The 18,127-nt window shown below is 42.1% G+C and overlaps 3 protein-coding genes across 3 annotated transcripts; 2 read left to right on the forward strand and 1 right to left on the reverse strand.

Moving 5' to 3' along the window:
* Positions 1-2,767: 2,767 nt before the first annotated feature.
* Positions 2,768-5,392, reverse strand: sod2 (superoxide dismutase 2, mitochondrial). The gene is made up of 5 exons (XM_069720147.1): positions 5,299-5,392; positions 4,611-4,816; positions 4,286-4,402; positions 3,538-3,717; positions 2,768-3,351 (listed from the first exon to the last, which is right to left on the reverse strand). The coding sequence occupies exons 1-5, from the start codon at positions 5,331-5,333 to the stop codon at positions 3,206-3,208; spliced, it is 684 nt and encodes a 227-aa protein (XP_069576248.1). The 5' UTR covers positions 5,334-5,392; the 3' UTR covers positions 2,768-3,205.
* Positions 5,393-6,503: 1,111 nt separating this feature from the next.
* wtap (WT1 associated protein) lies at positions 6,504-13,136 on the forward strand. Its single transcript, XM_069720145.1, has 8 exons — positions 6,504-6,695; positions 7,216-7,251; positions 7,359-7,414; positions 7,510-7,568; positions 7,694-7,821; positions 8,995-9,173; positions 11,639-11,793; positions 11,928-13,136. The coding sequence occupies exons 2-8, from the start codon at positions 7,222-7,224 to the stop codon at positions 12,584-12,586; spliced, it is 1,266 nt and encodes a 421-aa protein (XP_069576246.1). The 5' UTR covers positions 6,504-6,695; positions 7,216-7,221; the 3' UTR covers positions 12,587-13,136.
* Positions 13,137-14,317: 1,181 nt separating this feature from the next.
* On the forward strand, positions 14,318-18,095 carry acat2 (acetyl-CoA acetyltransferase 2). Its single transcript, XM_069720141.1, has 9 exons — positions 14,318-14,466; positions 15,283-15,417; positions 15,556-15,737; positions 15,979-16,096; positions 16,177-16,320; positions 16,425-16,547; positions 16,645-16,799; positions 16,889-16,999; positions 17,163-18,095. The coding sequence occupies exons 1-9, from the start codon at positions 14,418-14,420 to the stop codon at positions 17,331-17,333; spliced, it is 1,188 nt and encodes a 395-aa protein (XP_069576242.1). The 5' UTR covers positions 14,318-14,417; the 3' UTR covers positions 17,334-18,095.
* The last annotated feature ends 32 nt before the right edge of the window (positions 18,096-18,127 follow it).

Genomic DNA, 18,127 nt, shown 5'->3' on the forward strand with positions numbered 1-18,127 from the left:
ATGTAGATGCGTCTGTCAGCACTTCACACTTTCATGCTGTTTCTGTGTTCAAAAACCCAACAAATCTTCAGAGGCAAAGAAAAATGCTGAGTTTGTTCTTGGTTTTGAAGGTTTCTATGTTTCTCTCTCGCTTGGCCACTGAGATTTTTTGCTGGAAATGTGTGACAACATTAACAGTATTAAGGAAGAGAAAGTCTAAATTTGTATGTGCGGTAAAGAAAGGCTATAATATAAAAATCGGTGAAAAGTACAGGATGGGCACGCACCTCCACCACATATGCCCTGACACTGAAAATCAGGATACGAAACAAAACCACATGTGAGTCTCATTGCATTCTTATGTGAAACTGACAAACCATAGCAACAGCTGAGTTTGTATTTCCTATGAAGTAGGTGTATCTGTTTGAAAGAAGCTAAACAAAACAGAGAAAGTTTGTAATTCTTCCTAAAACCAATCAACATGTGTGCACATCGAAGATATTAAGATATCGTCTGATAAAAAAGGGGATACACAACCAAACTATTTGCGTCTGTACATCTCGGTCTCAGATTTTTCTAATAAACTAGAATTTTATTTGTAGTTTTTAGGAAACAAACACTACAATGAAAAGGAGATAGAGAGGTCAAGAAGAAAGACAAATTTCAGAAAGGACTTAAACTCAGTGACTGAGACATTTGCCCAGTATTTTCCTCTCTTCCCTTCCAGAGGTTAAAAAAACTATGCTAAGCGTCTTCCATCGTTTTTACGAGTTGTAGACGAGGAAAATACATTTTGGCACGCCTGAGTTTTTACAGAGCAAAAGTAGGCCACATTTAGACAAGCCATCATCTTATAAATGGGGAGACTTCTGTTTTTAAAGGCTGGCAATGTCTCACAAACGAAAATACTCAAGTTTGTCTGCTTGTAATTTTTGCTCTTATAAAGTTGATGCCGTTCTTTGTCGTTGGGTCCAGAATCAGAAGTAATTTAATATGCATGATCAACCCCAACAGACCGGTAGGTCAGATTGAGCCATTACTGTCCATGTAACGATAGAGTTGAGCTACGCCAATATGTAATAAATCCCTGATTCATTTGTAAAGAGCTTAACTCAAAATACTTTAAATGATGTTTTAATTTTTACTGATTCATACAGTAACTTCATCCAGTTATCTCATTCCTTCCAAAATTACAGCTAATTCAGTTAAACCAAAACGGGCGCCGATTCCAGTCTCAAGATTTGAGTCTGGTTAACATGTGTTTAAATCCACAACATCCACTGAAAACGAGCTCCTCTACATCATGACCGCAGCGCCAGGAAAAGGAAGAGATCTCTGAAATGTGACATTGCCACAGAGAAAGTGGTCAGTCTGAATCCCTGACAGGAAGAGACGAAACACTTGGATGACACGAGACCAACCAGCTGAAAGCCATTTGTATAAATACAGTAAACTTGTCCTTGATGTTATGCACGTTGACGTTAACCTCCTTTTCTGACGATATAACAAACTCAAAAGTCACAGACATCAGTGCCCTTTAAAAATCTACCGCGAGATGAGGAGCCAAGTAAGTAAATAACTAAGTTTTAAAAAAGTCCCAAAATATGATTCACTGCTGTATGTGCTATTTCTCATGCAGTTATTAGTTAAATACACTTGATTATTAAGTTTCTTGCAAAGAGACCGTCAGCAACCACAGCAGAAAACCTTAGGAAACACTGCCCTCTTCTGGTAATGCAGTGAAAACAAAGTGGAGCACAGCAGATCAAACCAGAGTTCACTGGTCAACCAAAAACTATTTTAAGTCTGATGAGGTTTAAGCCATCTTGGTTACAGTGCTGGACAGTAGATGCCTATGATAGTATTTAATGTCTTCCAAAGTGTTTGCACATCTTGTTAATCAGAGTTGACTTTATCAGATGGGAGATGGTTTCTCAGTGAGCACTATTTTTCTAGAGATTTAAATCTTTTTATGGGACTGAAGCCATCTTGGCTGAGCTTTAGAAACAGTTTTACAAATGGCTCTAAAATAGTACAAAAAACAAATATTGATAGCCTTAATATGGCACCATGAGATAAAAATGAACAATTACAGCCAAAAGGAAAACTCTGAAGTGGACTTGGTTCTCAGGCTCTGATTTACTTGCATTCCTTATCCAAATACAATAATAAAAAAAAAACTAAAAACAAAAACAAACACATACTATGCCTCTGAAGCTATTTCTTGAGATTCCATGACTTGTATAAAACACTTAAAAAGGTCCTATCCACTTAAAGTCAAGTTTATCCTTGTTCATGTGTTCTTTAAATGCTTCAAGATAAATCATGAGGGAAATAAGCAGTCAATATCACGGCTGAGCACTTCTGTGTTGGAACTGCAGTGAAAGTCTGACAGGATTTTGTATGTCTCAAAGCAAAGGAACCAATCCTGTTTATTTGGGGGATGGCGCTTTCTATATCTTTGGGCTGCAGGTGAATGGTGGAGGGGCGGGTGGAGTCGGAGAGTTTGCAAATGTATTCAATTCAGGTTACTGAATGAAGGCAAAGGATTACGTTTTAAGGCTTTTTTTTAGAGGGTTTGATATTTGCGAGGAGAGGAACTTCAATAGCAGGGATCTCTACTGTCCTCGAGTGGGGCCAGAAAGATTTAAACTGAACAGAAAAATATCCCCCCCCCCCCCACACACACACACACACCTTTCTCTTTCACCATGCTCTTCTAACAACATAACCATCTTATAGCATTGTCATCTCTTACATATAGAAACTGAAGAAAGAAGACTCAAGATTGTCAAATTGAAATCTTATAATTTTATTATAATACATCAAAAACACAGTCTGTATTTAGCTCAGTGAATATACACTGTGGTTATCCGACACTGGGTACAGGATAAATTATTTGGGTGTGAATAACAAAAGCCAGCTTTGATGTTAAATGGTGGCCATTTTTTGTGCGCTTTGAAAAGAGTCTGGTCGTTGGGAACAGACCTGAGATAAACAGCACTTGCAAATAACGTAAAGTAAGTTTGCTTCAACCTATGAATGTCCCGGATACACAATGTAATCGGCACCAAAAAAGAAAGTGTTTTAAAGACAATCTAATCAACTTTGCGGTCACTGACAATCTGAAGGTTTGAAATGTCTGTGTAAGCCGGATTTATTTGCAACTACTATTTGATCGAGGTCACAGGGAAAAGGGTTGTAGGGGATGTTTGATCATTAGCTTCTACTTTTTGGCAGTGTGAAGACGCTCACCCACGTTCTCCCAGTTGATTACATTCCAGATAGCTTTAACATAGTCGGGTCGCACATTCTTGTACTGAAGATAGTAGGCATGTTCCCATACGTCAATACCGAGGAGCGGAATGAGACCTGAGGGCCAAAAACAGGAAAACAATACTTTGGTGGTTCTGTTTTATAAGTGGCATTTGAAAATGGGCAGTATTTAGGGTGAGGGTAGGGGAAGGGGGAAGGGTATGAGGGGGGAGGGGTTATTCATGGCATACTGGAGAAAGAAGGTCAAGTCTCATCTCTACCTCAAACCTGCTTTCAACTGACCTGTTGTCCCCTGCAGTGGATCCTGGTTGGCACAAGCAGCAATGCGAAGTCGTCCACTGTCCTTGTCAAAACCCAGCCAGCCCCAGCCTGAGCCCTGCACTGCCACTGTAGCTGCAGACATCTTCTCCTTCATCTTCTGGAGGGAGCCAAAGTCCCGCTTGATGGCCTCCATTAGCTCCCCTGCAAGATGATGGGTGCAATGGTACACGTCAACAGCAGTCACATTTACTTGCACAGTTAATACATACTTACAACAACATCTGTAAAGTAAAGGCTATACTGCAAAAGTGCTTTATGAATAGCTAAAGAAACAAACATATTTCAGGACATTAACAAAACATTGTGGATTTCCCTTATTGTTTCTTAGGGCAGCCGTAGCCTGTCTTTACCATTAGAGGGCAGTGAGATCAAATAAGATGAGGCAAACCAAGTGAATTTCAACAACAAGGCAATTCAAAGTTCTTTATATAAATATTTAAAAGGCATCCAGACAAAATATAAAAGCAACATCAGATCAGACAATTAAAAAAAACAATGACCTTCAAGATACCACATTTGTATGTTTTTGGGGCAAACCTGTTAGAAAACAGGAACAACATCCACTCGGTTAATATTCCTGGACTCCTGATAAATTTGACACCCATATCCACTTCCCTTTAAACACAGATCTATCAAGTAGGTCCGGTGCAGGAAAGAAAATAGGAGAAGATAAGCTGGATAAAGTTTTGTGTACGTGTTTCCTCCTCACCTTGCGGCTCGCCTCCACCGTTAGGAGACAGGTTAGTCCAGAAGATGGTGTGGTTAATGTGGCCTCCTCCATTAAATTTCAGAGCAGCCTGGAGGGCAACCTGTGCCGTCACATCTCCTAAAATACAATTCAAATACATGCAGGGGGGGATCAGTGTCCGTCAGACTTTGAGACCTGCATTAGTTGCAGAGTTTTGTATTTGTCTGAAAAGTTAAAACCACGTCCCAACTGTCAACATTAAATTACAGCTGGATGCAGGTAACCGTTTCTGAGTCTTCGTTTTCAATCAGTCAGACGACGACATCATGTCACTCTGTGTTTGTACCCTTTGCCAGCGCCTCCTGATATTTCTCCTCTGTGACGTTGAGGTTGTTGACGTATGTGGCATGATGCTTGCTGTGGTGCAGCTGCATGATCTCTGCACTGATGTGGGGCTCCAGGGCACCATAGTCGTACGTCAGGTCAGGGAGAGTGTGCTTCTGCCTTGATGCAGCTGTCTGACTTATAACCTGGCTGAGGCTGGCTGCACACCTGGAGAGAAGCAAAGAAACAGCTCACAGCTTTAGTCAGGTGGTCAACGAGCAGGGGAAGTCGGTATACACTAACCACAGTAGCCTGGCACAGGGAGGTTCATCGGTTTAAGTTACACCAGTTTGATCAGCTGGCTTGCAGCGACCTAAACGTCCAGTGGTGATTCTGGGTGTTTGTAGCTGTGAACTATGAACTCATTAGGCTGCTGAAAAATGCTGTGCATGAAAAAAAAACAAAAAAAATTGCCCAAATTATGACGACTTTCAGCTTCCAACTACACCCAGAAGATGACCAAGCTTTAAAATGATCCAACACAAGCCAGGAGCCGAGCTGCTAAACTAACTTAGCATCCTGGCTAACTCACTGTGAGCTCCCAATGAACAACTGTCACACGGTCACGGACCGGCAGGACTCAGCTGTCCTCCTTCCCTCTGAGCTTCCGAGTATTGCCTCTAAATGGGAGGTTGACACCGGTTTTTTACCTGCGAAGCTGCCCAACTCTGCAAAGCATGTTCATGGTGCTGGTCGACGGGGAGACAGCAGCGCGCGCAGGCTGATCGCTGCCCTTGAAATGTTGACGGGGCGGCCGGACCGTACCATCATCATCATCAAATGGGGGTGTTCACGAGGTGCGCAGGAACTACCAAAACATACACGGCGACGAGCGAAACCACCACTCATTACAGAGATACTGACAGACAACACATAACGAAGCATTTTACAAAGGAATCGCGATATACTAGAATATATTTAAACATTATATTATGTATTTATCCCCCCCCTCCATATATATAATGTTTCGACTAACCCTTTTGGTCACTTTCCTTGGCCTTAATAAAGGTGCATCACATCACGTGAGTGGTGGAATTGTTTGCATGTTGTGTTATAAATAATGTACTTACAACGTGTCTATTTATTAGGCAATATGTTATGTTTCCATTTCGAAGCATGCCGAGTTATGGTCAAATAAATAATGCATAATTAAACGTAATATAATCATAATATTTGTAAATAATTTGCACAAGTAAGTTGAACAATTTGGCATAATTATAAAAGACTAAAAGCAAGGAGTCACGTGCATCTTTTCTCCATCACATCAGAGGCAATGTCTGAGATCGTCTATGTTCGGCAAGTGGATCACTCAGGTAAAAATAAAAAAAACAAACACATTTTTCAGTATGCATTGGACAAATACAGAATATTATCACTCATTTCCTGCAGCATGAAAATATGCAAAAATCTCCATCTTGCATTTGAATCCTCACCGCTGATGCGCCTGGAAGTATTGTATAACCACACAAATGTATCTAGGCAACAAGGAAATATTTGATTATTAAGAATAGCACTACTTGATTGATTGTCAACATCATTAGGAATTTTTATTTTTCAATTAATTAATTTATATATTAATTGTTTTAAGCACCAACTTTTGTTTCACACATTGTAGTATTTCACGTCTGAAATGTAATATGACAAAAGTAATAGAAACGACAGCGAGCCAAATACCAAAAAAAAAAAAAAAATCATAGAAATAAAAGACTAATTTGTTGTATAACTTGTAATTTGATCTTTTTTTTTTTTTTTTTTTTTCAAAGGAGCTCTTGTGCGCTGCAGCCCCGTTTCAGGATTCTGAAATCGGCGCGGAGTCAGCCGTCTGCCCGCCGTCCCTATCTTCGGCGGCGCTCTGCTGCAGCGCGGTGAGTGCGGCGCATCCAGAGCCATTCTACCGCCGTCGGGGAGGAAGATGATGGTGGCCACGCCGAAACGACACTACTACTTATAAATTCACTGCAAATCGGTTGACGAAGTTGTACTTTCTCGTATTTTAAAGACTCAGCGAAGCCGGGAGGTTCCAGAAACGTCGAAAGAAACGCCTCTGGTGAGTGTTTTGAAGGCTGAAGGCCTGACATCTGCAGCCAAGAGCCCGCTAGTTTCAGGAAAAGGAGCGCAAGGGAGGGAGTCATTTCCTTCACCGCCATTTTGTGATAACAAGGAGCTGAAAACACAGCCAAGAATTACATGCTGCCGGGCTGAGCAGAGAGAAAACCTTCAAGGTCCAACACCGGACTTCCGTAGTCTCTCTTTATTTTGCCAGCGGATGCTAAATGTTATTAGCAGCCGAGAGATTAATCTCGGTGAGCTTATTTCCTCTCCCTCGCTGCGACCTGCCACCAGCTAACGTTGGGCTCGGCAGCTCCTCGCAACTGGTCACGTTAACTTTTGATTTAACCGACCAGGCAGCTAACTAGTCGCCTCGCACCCTCGTCGTCATTAGTTAGTCAGAAGTCGCCGCCTTCAGCTGAGCTGTCATACATGTCATATTTTACAGAGATGATGCAGCACACGACATCAAGCTGGACTCAATTGCTGATTGTTTTCTTTCGTGTTTCCTTCTGCAGCTCACGATGACCAACGAGGAGCCTCTTCCCAAGAAGGTGAGTGTCTTTTCTAGTTCAGACAGTTTACGGATCACATGTCCAAATATGTAAATGAGCTTCTTTATCTAACTAGTCCTTGTTTTTTTGTTTTTTTCCCCTCACAGGTTCGCCTCAGTGAGTCTGACATGAAGACCCTGACCAGAGAGGAGTTGTGTACAAGGTAGATAGCAGCTCTGCTGTTGGTGATTCATTACATCGTGTGAACGTTCAGTATATTTAGGTTTACGCTGTTAACGCACAATCTGCTCTCCTTAGGTGGAAACAACATGAAGCATATATCCAGGTCCTGGAGGCTAAATATGCAGAGCTATGTTGTAAGTACATCTGTTGCATAAATATAATCCAATATGACGTGGTCAGGATTTCCTCTGACTACAATCGTCACTTGTGTTTTGCACATCTGATGCCTCTGATTCTCTGTCCCTCTTCGCCGTCTTAGCCAACGATGTGCCTGGGCTGAAAGAGTCGGAGGAAAAGCTCAAGCAGCAGCAGCAAGAGTCTGCACGCAGGGAGAACATCTTGGTCATGCGACTTGCCACCAAGGAGCAGGAAATGCAAGAGTGCACAGTACGTATTTATTTATCTGCTTTCTTAATGCTTTTGACGTGATTATGGGGAATTCAGTCTTTAGTCGTCTCAAGAGTGTTTGAAGTCGTCCTTATTGATGTTGAAGGCTTCTGACAGAGTTGTTGGTGCCTCGGGGACTTTGGGAAGCATGATGGAGTTCATAGTTTCCCTATAGTCGTTGATGCTTTTCAGTAAACCCTTATGAATTAGTAATAATGTATTGCGCTTTGCTATTATTATTTATTTCTATTTTATTTTTTTATTATAGACAAGCTTAGTTACAAAAACTCCTGAATGTATTCTGAATATAATTATACAAAATTGCAAAGTGCAAGCAACTGCGTCTCATCAAATGTTTCACTTGAACGAGCAGTCGTGTATCAGACCTGAAATAGTCCAATTTTCTGTCTGTGAATCGAGTGACATTGTTCCAGCGCGGTGTTACACCTTGTCATTCAGTCAGACATTCAGGATCATGGAAAGTAGGCCAAAGGTAAATGGTGTCAAGATGGGCATCCTCTGACAGCTAAATTGATCAACCAGTGGCTTAATGACAGCACATGCCATTCTTACAAAGCAGCTGAGGTAAGCTCAACACACACAGCCAGGTTCAAAAGCTTTTAAATTTCCTGCAGTCAGTTTACTTTAAATATCTGATCTGTAATGCAAAGAGCACAATTTTTCAGCTAAATTGCTCAAACGCTAAGTTGGTAGTTTTAAAGACGTATTTGTTGGACCTCTGACCTTTTTAATTCAAATGTATTCAAATCAATTCAGGGGAAGTTTGAGGTCATTATGAATTTGACTTTTTGCAGGTGAGTATGGTTCATTTTGAATTACTCCCATGAAAGGAGAACATCAAAACAGTAGCTGGATTTTTTTTTTTTTTTTAATCTCTTGGAATGAAACACAGGATTACTCCTAATAAAAAAAAGTTGAATTATCCATCCGACTGACTGATTATATTAACTGAAAAGGCAACATCCAGAAATTTCTTGAGCCCTTATCGTTAGTAATCTCCATGTCCTGCGATTCAGAATTAATATTCACATCAGATCACTTTAATTTATCCCTGAATTTTGTAGATTTTAGAGGAAAATACAAATACTGAAATCAATCATAAAACATGTTTTTATCTTACCCTCACTAACACATGTTTGTCTTGCCCTGCAGACCCAGATCCAGTACCTCAAGCAAGTCCAGCAGCCGAGTGCGGCCCAACTCCGGTCGTCCATGGTGGACCCAGCCATCAACTTGTTTTTCCTCAAAATGAAGGCTGAACTGGAACAGACTAAAGACAAACTGGAGCAGGCCCAAAATGAACTGAGTGCCTGGAAATTTACACCTGATAGGTAAAGACAATCAAAATAACTCCCCCCTCAAAAAAGTCAAGACTTCCTCACGCCCCCCACCCTCACTCTCACTGCAGGCATGCAGGAACAATGGTGGGGGGGAAGGCTGACAAATGCTGTACTCACCACGAGACTCAGACTTTACAGAAAGCCAGTCACTGCAGAACAAAACGGTTTTTGTACTCTTGCACTGTGCCAGCTACATATCACATAACCTAAAGAGAAAAGACAGTATGGTCAGGTGACACTTGTGTTTCAGCTCTCTCCCCTTGTATCCCCTCACCGTCCAAGGGCCTGAAGGAGTCCGGACTGTTCCTGAAGAGGTGGTCACTCACTTCCCGACATGGATATGCCCTCCCCGCCCCCTCAGCTCAAACCAGACAGTTCACAAATTAAATAGGGGGGTTATGGTGGAGGTTGAGTCAGGCAGGGAGCATCCCTAGCCTAAAACAGCAATTGAACATTTTAAAGACAATTCCAATACTTGCTTTATAAAGACATTTAACTGTGGATTACGCCACACAAATACCTGCTAGTGTGCCTGAAAAATGTAAGGACTTTTTGGACAGTCTAGATACATTCCAGTAACATGAGGAAAGTTTCTAGGATTTAAAAGTAAGACTTTGGGAGGGAAGAGACACTAGAAAATTAAGACTGTGAGCGGAGCAGCCCGGTCCTCGGTCCACAGAGGACCATGGTTCAGGCATGAGGGTCCGGTCGCCTGTGTCTTTGAGCATGGGCCTACACACGGTAGAGTGTATTTACATGTTTTATTTTGTGACTTGTTTATTTTTATTGGCATTTAATTTGATCTTTATCTTGTTTCTCTGAAACAAACACTTACTGCAGTGTGTGTGAATCAAGAAGCCTGATTGGCCCTCATTGTATACACTTTTATTCTTGTTTTAATTTAATAATTAAGCGTTGCTTAACTTCTCAGATCCTGAAACACACTGCTGTAGGTGCACTTGAGTCCTGTTTTGAAGTTGTGAATGCAAATGTCTTTAACAAGTCATGTTATGAGTTGATGAGAATGTATTTATTGTATTTCTGTGTATTTTTGTGATTGACTACACAATCTCTCCCTCAGCCATTTACGCCAATGACTTTCCGTTCTCACCTGTGTAGCGCACATCTTTAGTTACTGTTTACACAATGAATCCCTCCTGGAGTTTGTTTTGTTCTTACTGTCTACAAACAAATTTATACCCAGATGTTTCACTAAAGTGAGATGCTGAGATTTGGGCAAGCAGTGTATATTTGAGAAGCTTAAAGCACTTTTCTTCCAAGCACTGCAGAAATTAATGGTTATTATAACTTATTATAACTAGTAATGGAGGAGAATTGCAGGAGATGCAATTAACTAATTGATGTAAATGCATGATGACATTTTAATGACGAGTAGGAATGCCCTCCAGTTTTTGTGAGCTTTCTGATCTATTTTAAAAGCCCCATTATCACCAAGACTTCTTCTGCTATTATAGGATATAGCTGCTGAGTTTTGTGCCATAACTGTTAATACTTCAGTGTCCTCTGGCCGGATGACATCCGTAGGCCTTTACACACTAAATGGATGGCAGTTAAATATGCTTTTAAATAATGTATATTTCTTTTGTGTGCAAATTTGGCTTCTTGAGTAGGGACTATTTGAAAGCCGCAATAATTGCTAATGTAAAATGAAGAGGTGTGCTGGACTGTTGCACGATTTCTTGACCTGTCGCAAAGTTGAGAAAGCAGCATTGTTGAGCTATTTGATTTTACTGTTGAAACACTTGCTTTCTGTGTTTAAAGTGGTGACACTCAAACCCTGTGCCTGGTCCCGCAGTGCACGTATCCTTTTTGTTACTCATAGTTAATGGTTGGTATTTGAATTGTAGGTTTTCTTGTAGCTGGTCATTCAACTATTACTCTGCTCTCTTCCACTTTTCAGACTGCTTGTTCTTCACACCCTGTGATGCAGCAAGAGTATTTAAGATTGAAATTTTGGTAGCGACGAGAGTTGCTACTTTTATTTCTAAAATGCTCACTTTTCTTTCATACGCAACCTGGTGACTTAAGTTAGTATACAAAGGGATGCAGTGGGTCCATAGAAATGTAGGATTAGGCAGCTTGTTTTGAGTTTGAGCAACAGTGAAGACCATCAATTTATAACTTTTTAATCATTTAACTAAAAGAAAAAAGTAATTTTGTATTTTTGATCCTTTACATGAATTAATTTGCATGTGATCGTTCAGGACAGATGTGTGTCACTGGGTTCCTGATTATTTTTATATTGCGTTGGAGTCTTCATAGATTTAATTCAACTTGTGTTGTGACCCGAGTCCTTTAGGGACAACCAGGTTTGTGTTGACCTTTGGTAAATGGGGAAGTGGGCCAGGCAATTGGAACAGATCAATGGCATCTCTTTGCCTGAGGTGTTTGTCTCCTGGTTCACTGTGTGATGTGAGACTTGTTTCCCCTTGCAGCCAAACAGGGAAGAAACTGATGGCCAAGTGTCGAATGCTGATTCAGGAAAACCAGGAGTTGGGTCGGCAGCTGTCCCAGGGACGCATCGCCCAGCTGGAGGCTGAGCTGGCCCTTCAGAAGAAGTACAGCGAGGAGCTTAAGAGCAGTCAAGATGGTGAGAATATGACAAAACATCCACATCGCACAGCCTGGCGAAGTTTGACCGCCTGTCAAATGTTCATCTTTGATGTTGTTACGTTTGGAGTTAATGTTTGACTTTGTTCTTTGTTCCTGAATTGTCACTCCCAGAGTTGAATGACTTTATCATCCAGCTAGATGAGGAGGTAGAGGGGATGCAGAGCACCATCCTTGTCCTGCAGCAGCAGTTAAAAGATTCGCGTCAGCAGCTCACTCAGTCTCAGGGGGCTTTGGCCGGAGCTGGACCGAGCAGGACTTCACCCACTGCTTCCAGCTCATCCGCTGAACCGGCCACTCAGCCCGAGCAGGCGACCGCACCCTCTGAACCCATGGGCAACGACTTCGGGAGGGTCTCCAACGGTCCAAGCAATGGCAACTCATCCCAGAGAAGCGAGACCACTACACCCAGCCTGTACCGGGAGGTTAGCAGCACTGAGGAAGACTTTCCCATGTCCCCTGTGGTCTCCAGCCCCGGTGAAGCTGAGACCAAACTCTCCAACCACTCAGAAGAGGCGCCAGGGAGTCAGACTGCTGCGGGGAGAGTTGGAGGACCTGTGGGTTTCGGGAGCCAGCTGAGTGCAGGGTATGAGAGCGTGGACTCACCGACAGGCAGCGAGACATCATTGACTCAGCACTCGAATGACACAGACTCCACCACCGACCCCCATGAGGACAAGGCTGCCCTGGTGACCAAGGGCACCAGGACTGCAGGGTCACGGCACTCTCAGAACGGCCTGGACTCCAACACGAGCGACAGTGCAGTTTTGTAATGTACTTTAACATGTACCGTCTTCTTTTTTTTCTTTTTTTTTTATACAATATACAAACCTGGCAACAAATGCATAGTCTGTAACACAGCACTGCTGTCCCAAGATGTTTTGTTTTCACCCTCCTCCCCCTGCCTATCGTGATGCCTCTGTCACATTTGTGTTGCTAAACGGGGATATAACAGGAATGGGTCAATGTTAGATTTAAATTGCCTGGATGTATGATTTAAAACTAGTACGTTTCATTCTGACGATTATTTGAGCAAATCTATGCTGTTCTTGTTTGAGCTCTTTCCACTGAAATCAGGCATCTGGTGTTGTAACTCATTGTCAAATGTCAGTAAGATCACTGAATTACAGTAGCTTCGCAATATTCAAGGTCCTTTTTAGATGTTGGCCTTTATTTTTTAGTGCAGTTTTAATTTTTCATTGACAAAAAATTCTGTTCAAAAGATTCTGTTAAATTGTGAGTAGTTCATATGCGATGTTCATATTATTCTGACTTCAGTCCTTTTCATGTACTGACCAAATACCAATAAAGATTTTAATACTATAGAGTGAAAAGCATTTCTACTAGCCATCAATACATTAGTTTGAAAAGTCATTGCTACTCGACATAAATATAAAATCGGCTGGGTTAGCGGAAGCTTAAACATTAAAAGGCCTATCATATTTACCCGACTAAATCTACAAACCAGGTCTTGAATATTTTTTTTAAAGAAAATAAGAATTCAACATTTATCTTAGAAGTATTATGAAAAATGACATATACAATTAATAACCAATACTTATGTGACCTACAATACAGATATGTGAATTTTAAAAAACCTAATTTGAGTGATATTAAGATGAATCTGTTTGTCCCAGGAGGAAAATAATGCATTACAATAGCACAAGGAGAAGGCTGAATAGGCCTACGTGTATACAAAATATGGAAAGTATTTTGTCCCAACTAATGTGCATAAATTTAAGTGCAATTTTCTGGTTGTCCAGATCATAAGGCACTGGAAAAAATTTATATATATATATATATATTTTTTTTAGCAATCATAATGTGGAAAATTAAACAAAATGTACAATAAACATATCATAAAATGTGATACACTGTTTATATAACTGTTATATGTGGCCCTTTGGTTGATTCTGACTGGCCCGTGTGAGGTTGATTGGAAATTACAAAATAAACATATTTTCTAATTTTACCTCTTGCATGGACTAAAGCTGCAGTGCTTTTATTTTGAAGACCAGCTTTGTGATATCCCACAAAATCCCTAAAAACAGTAAGCCATTCTGGGAGGGGGAGTTTGTCAAAGGGTGCTCGTGGACTCTGCAGCACTGATATGCCCCTGCACCAATATTGCGGTGTCTTTAGAAAGCTAAGAACCTCTTTCCAACAGTATATGGAACTCAAAATGTGTTTTGGGGTGAATGTGCCTGAAAATGATCACTAATATAATGAGTCACAAATGGTAAAAACATTCACATTTTGTTTGTTTTGGTGTTTTATTGAATAAATGACATTTTTTTGTAAGGCAACCTCGCTTTTTCATTGTGCAGTACTCTTACCAGTCTTACCAGCTTGTCAAATTTAACGTGTTGTACTATAACACGTTAAATGGGATTGGTTAAATTAAACTCGAATGCCAAAATGTTGTTTTTCTTGAATCACCAATCGTCCTCCCAAAACGCACGGTGGCGCTGTGGTTTCTACCAGTCACACTTGTGCAACTAACATTTCGACATCCACGCAGTGTCAACAGAGCTCAGTGCAGCGGACAGGCAGGAGCAGCCCTCTGAAGCCTGGACCTTCAGCTGCAAACATCCGTCTGTCGACATGAACACCGAACCGGTTGTCATCGTTTCTGCTGCACGGACACCAATTGGTAAAGTTAAATATATTGATATATATATTTTTAATATATATACTAACTGGCTGCTGTCAAATTAGTTGGACCGGAAATAAATAATACGTAGTTATTAACGTTTTTAATTGTGCACGTTTGTACTCGCGCGAGCTGCCTTTGCAGGTGAATTTGTCGTTTTTAATTTGTCCGTGGTTGTCGCCCTTCAATGAAAACACGCTGGGTTCCTTGCAGAGCTGTGATTGGTTCACTCCCTGCGTCCGGAGTATTCTGAGCCCACTGATTGGCTGGCTGTTCATAGTGCCACGATGCGCGAGCGCGCTCCCACTGGCTACCTGCAACGCGTCACATCCGTTGGGCGAGTTTCTTCTCCAAGATGTGTTAAAGTTGAATCTGTGTTTTTTTATACCCTTTATTTAAGTGTGTAACAGAGCAACGCTTCATTTTAAATCGGGATACATTTTAAACCACTTTTGCTAAACTCTGATCAGAACTAAGAAAAACAGCGAAACCTCCAAATCCACCCAAATTCAGTTCTTTCCGAGCAATAATATAAAATCTGTAGGCGCAATGATACAACGGTCAAATTCATCACGTCTAACGAGTTGGAGTCCAAAATGAATTGGCTGTGTTGAAGACATTTTGAGTGACTTTTGGGCATCGACACCCCTTTGTATGGAGATACAATCATTTTTGTAGGCACTAAAACTAACAGCAAGAAAACAACATTTTCTAAAATATGTTTTTCTCTTTACAGTTTGATGCACTCCAGTAAGCTGTTGGTCTAAATATATATATGTTTTGTCCGTACTATAATAACTTGCCATTTTTACAAAGGGTCCTTGAACGGCACTCTGTCGGCGGTGCCTCTTCATGACCTATGTTCAGTGGTGATCAAGGACGTCCTGAAGTGGGCTGGGGTGAAACCAGAGGAGGTCTCCGAGGTTATCCTGGGACACGTCCTAACTGCAGGTAAAAGTTCTGGAAATGATTGGGATGAAACAAGGACAGCGGTCCTGCGTTCACGTTAGTTGTTGGGCAACATCAGCTTGATTCGACCCCTCTTTTACAATATTCTCTCATTGCAGTTTTTCATTTTCTGTCTTTCAGGTCACGGGCAGAACCCGGCACGGCAGGCCAGCGTCGGGGCAGGTATCCCCTACGCGGTGCCGGCCTGGAGCTGCCAGATGGTTTGTGGCTCGGGGCTGAAGGCCGTGTGTCTGGGAGCTCAGTCCATCCAGGTTGGAGAGTCGGCGGTGGTGGTGGCAGGAGGCATGGAGAGCATGAGCAGGGTAGGAAACGGGATGAGAAAAAACGATTAGTGATCAGACGGATAAAAGAGTACGTCTGCTTTAAAAGCCTATTAGAAGAAGGGCGGGGCTTTATTGTTCACTCATTTGATCAGATAGGACCCGAGTACGTCGGCTAATTGCTGCAGATGTGAGCAAAATGATCACGATGCCCGTCGGTGAATGACTTTGTGGAGGATTGTAGATGACAAGAGGTCCCAACTGTTCTTCTCGGTTTGCTCAGGCCCCTCACACAGTGCAAATGAGAGCAGGAGTGAAGATGGGCGATGCCTCCCTGCAGGACTCGATGGTGGCTGACGGCCTGACAGACGCCTTCCACGGCTACCACATGGGAATCACAGGTCTGGGTCTGTTTGATCGTTTCACACAGCAGCCGGATGCTGTATTGTGAGTATTGTGAGTATTTCTGAATCTTTTTCAGCTGAGAATGTGGCGAAGCAGTGGGGTGTCGGTCGAGAGGAGCAGGACCGCTTTGCTGTCCGGTCTCAGAACAAAACAGAGACTGCACAGAAAGCGGGACATTTCGATCAGGAGATTGTCCCCGTCACGGTGCCGTCCAGAAAAGGCAAGTCAGTGATTTATGAACCGATTTTCTATTCTCCACAAGTTAAAAACGCCTCGTCTGTCTTTGGTGTTCAAACGGCGCTGACGGGCTTCTGTCACCTTCAGGTCCAGTGGAAGTGAAGGCGGATGAGTTTCCTCGACACGGCAGTAACATGGACGGCATGTCCAAACTCAGACCCTGCTTCATCAAAGACGGCAGCGGCACCGTCACCGCTGGAAACGCTTCAGGTTCTACAGCCGCTTACGAACCGTGACGTACATCGAGAGGATGATTTCTCACTCGTCAAATGACTGATATTTAAAGCTGCTGTTATCTTTTTTGCAGGTATAAATGACGGAGCAGCAGCGACCGTACTAATGAGCCAATCAGAGGCGGTAAGGCGCGGCGTGAAACCAATGGCCAGAATCGTATCGTGGGCTCAAGCCGGCCTTGACCCTTCGATTATGGGAACTGGGCCAATACCAGCCATCAGGAAAGCGGTAAGGACTCATCGATAAAATGCAATACCTGAAAACAAAACCTCGGTTTTCTTTTTAGTTCATTTCATTTATGCCTTTTACCATCTCAGGTTGAGAAAGCAGGCTGGCAGCTGGATCAGGTCGACTTATTCGAGATCAATGAAGCATTTTCCGCACAGTCCATCGCTGTGGTCAAGGAGCTCGGCCTGGATCAAGACAAAGTAATTTATTAATTGTAACATGTTGTGCTTTTTGATATCAAGTTTTTATCTCGCAAAAGTGTCAGAGACACAAAGCAAAGTGGCCTCCGAGTCGACGTGTACATGATTGCCAGGACATTTAAGCTTTACTGTGATGACAAAATGTTTTTGATCCTGTCGTCAGGTGAACGTGAGCGGCGGGGCCATTTCTCTGGGACATCCCATCGGTATGTCTGGCTGCAGGGTGCTGGTGACGCTGCTGCACGCCCTCCAGAGGACCGGAAAACACAAGGGAGTGGCATCACTCTGCATCGGAGGAGGGATGGGGATCGCCATGTGTGTAGAGAGGGTGTGAGATGAAAACCTGATGCTGCTTAACAGATTGCACTTAATCTTTTTTTTTTTGTTTAATGGTTAAGGGATACAAAACAAATGATTGTTTACACCGCAGGGTGAGATGTGAAAGCTAAAGTTTACACGGCTTCCTGCGATCACTGTGCTGGAGGTAAAAGTGAGTGTTTGTTGTGATGTTGTCCAGCAGTATCTTGCCATTCTCACTGTGAACTTAAATTCAACCTTCCTCAGGTTTTTAGCTCTGCAAACATTTTAATAGTGTATGCTGATGGCTAAAACATGAACCAGTAATTTCATATTTGTGTTACCCGGTAACAGACGTACTAAACTGACTCCATACTGCAGGTAGTAGTTGTTGGCAGGAAGATGATTAAGAAGGTTTTTCTTTAAAAAAAACAAACAGCTGCTTTCAGTTACTTCTAAGCTGAAAGAGGTGAAACACTAACTTAACTGGAAAGACGAGCTTTTAGTGGCCAGCGTGAAGACGTGCGACCTTCTCTGTAGAACATACCTTTTAACTTGTGGTGTAATTTACTGATGATTGTTAGATAAACTTGCGCTAAATCTTCCAACAGCTTCCTGTGTAAAATAAATGGAGTCTGGTCAATTGTGCAGACAACAGCCTGTAAACACTGTAAACACAGCTAAGTGCCATAAAGGGAAGTTTGCTAACCTTCTCAAACCCAGTGCTTCCTGTACATGAACATGTTTCCAATCATCGAGCTGTTGGACATGTCATTAAAAAGAATTATAAACCATAAAACCTTTTTGGACTTCACAATACTCACAGCCAGT

Source organism: Brachyistius frenatus, unplaced genomic scaffold (assembly GCF_029030835.1).
Source record: "Brachyistius frenatus isolate BFR_SWC_R1_liver_20210118 unplaced genomic scaffold, ASM2903083v1 Contig_235, whole genome shotgun sequence".
Taxonomy (NCBI): Eukaryota; Metazoa; Chordata; class Actinopteri; family Embiotocidae; genus Brachyistius; species Brachyistius frenatus.

Excerpts from the sequence above, each read along its gene's own strand:
- wtap (XM_069720145.1), top strand. The coding sequence starts at position 7,222 with ATGACCAACGAGGAGCCTCTTCCCAAGAAG. Across the intron at positions 7,252-7,358 it reads AGGAGCCTCTTCCCAAGAAG|GTTCGCCTCAGTGAGTCTGA; the intron begins GTGAGTGTCTTT and ends TTCCCCTCACAG. Across the intron at positions 9,174-11,638 it reads TGGAAATTTACACCTGATAG|CCAAACAGGGAAGAAACTGA; the intron begins GTAAAGACAATC and ends TTCCCCTTGCAG.
- acat2 (XM_069720141.1), top strand. The coding sequence starts at position 14,418 with ATGAACACCGAACCGGTTGTCATCGTTTCTGCTGCACGGACACCAATT. Across the intron at positions 15,738-15,978 it reads GCATGGAGAGCATGAGCAGG|GCCCCTCACACAGTGCAAAT; the intron begins GTAGGAAACGGG and ends CGGTTTGCTCAG. Across the intron at positions 17,000-17,162 it reads TCGGCCTGGATCAAGACAAA|GTGAACGTGAGCGGCGGGGC; the intron begins GTAATTTATTAA and ends TCCTGTCGTCAG.
- sod2 (XM_069720147.1), bottom strand. The coding sequence starts at position 5,333 with ATGAACATGCTTTGCAGAGTTGGGCAGCTTCGCAG. Across the intron at positions 4,403-4,610 it reads TCAGGAGGCGCTGGCAAAGG|GAGATGTGACGGCACAGGTT; the intron begins GTACAAACACAG and ends ATTGTATTTTAG. Across the intron at positions 3,718-4,285 it reads CGGTGGAGGCGAGCCGCAAG|GGGAGCTAATGGAGGCCATC; the intron begins GTGAGGAGGAAA and ends ATCATCTTGCAG.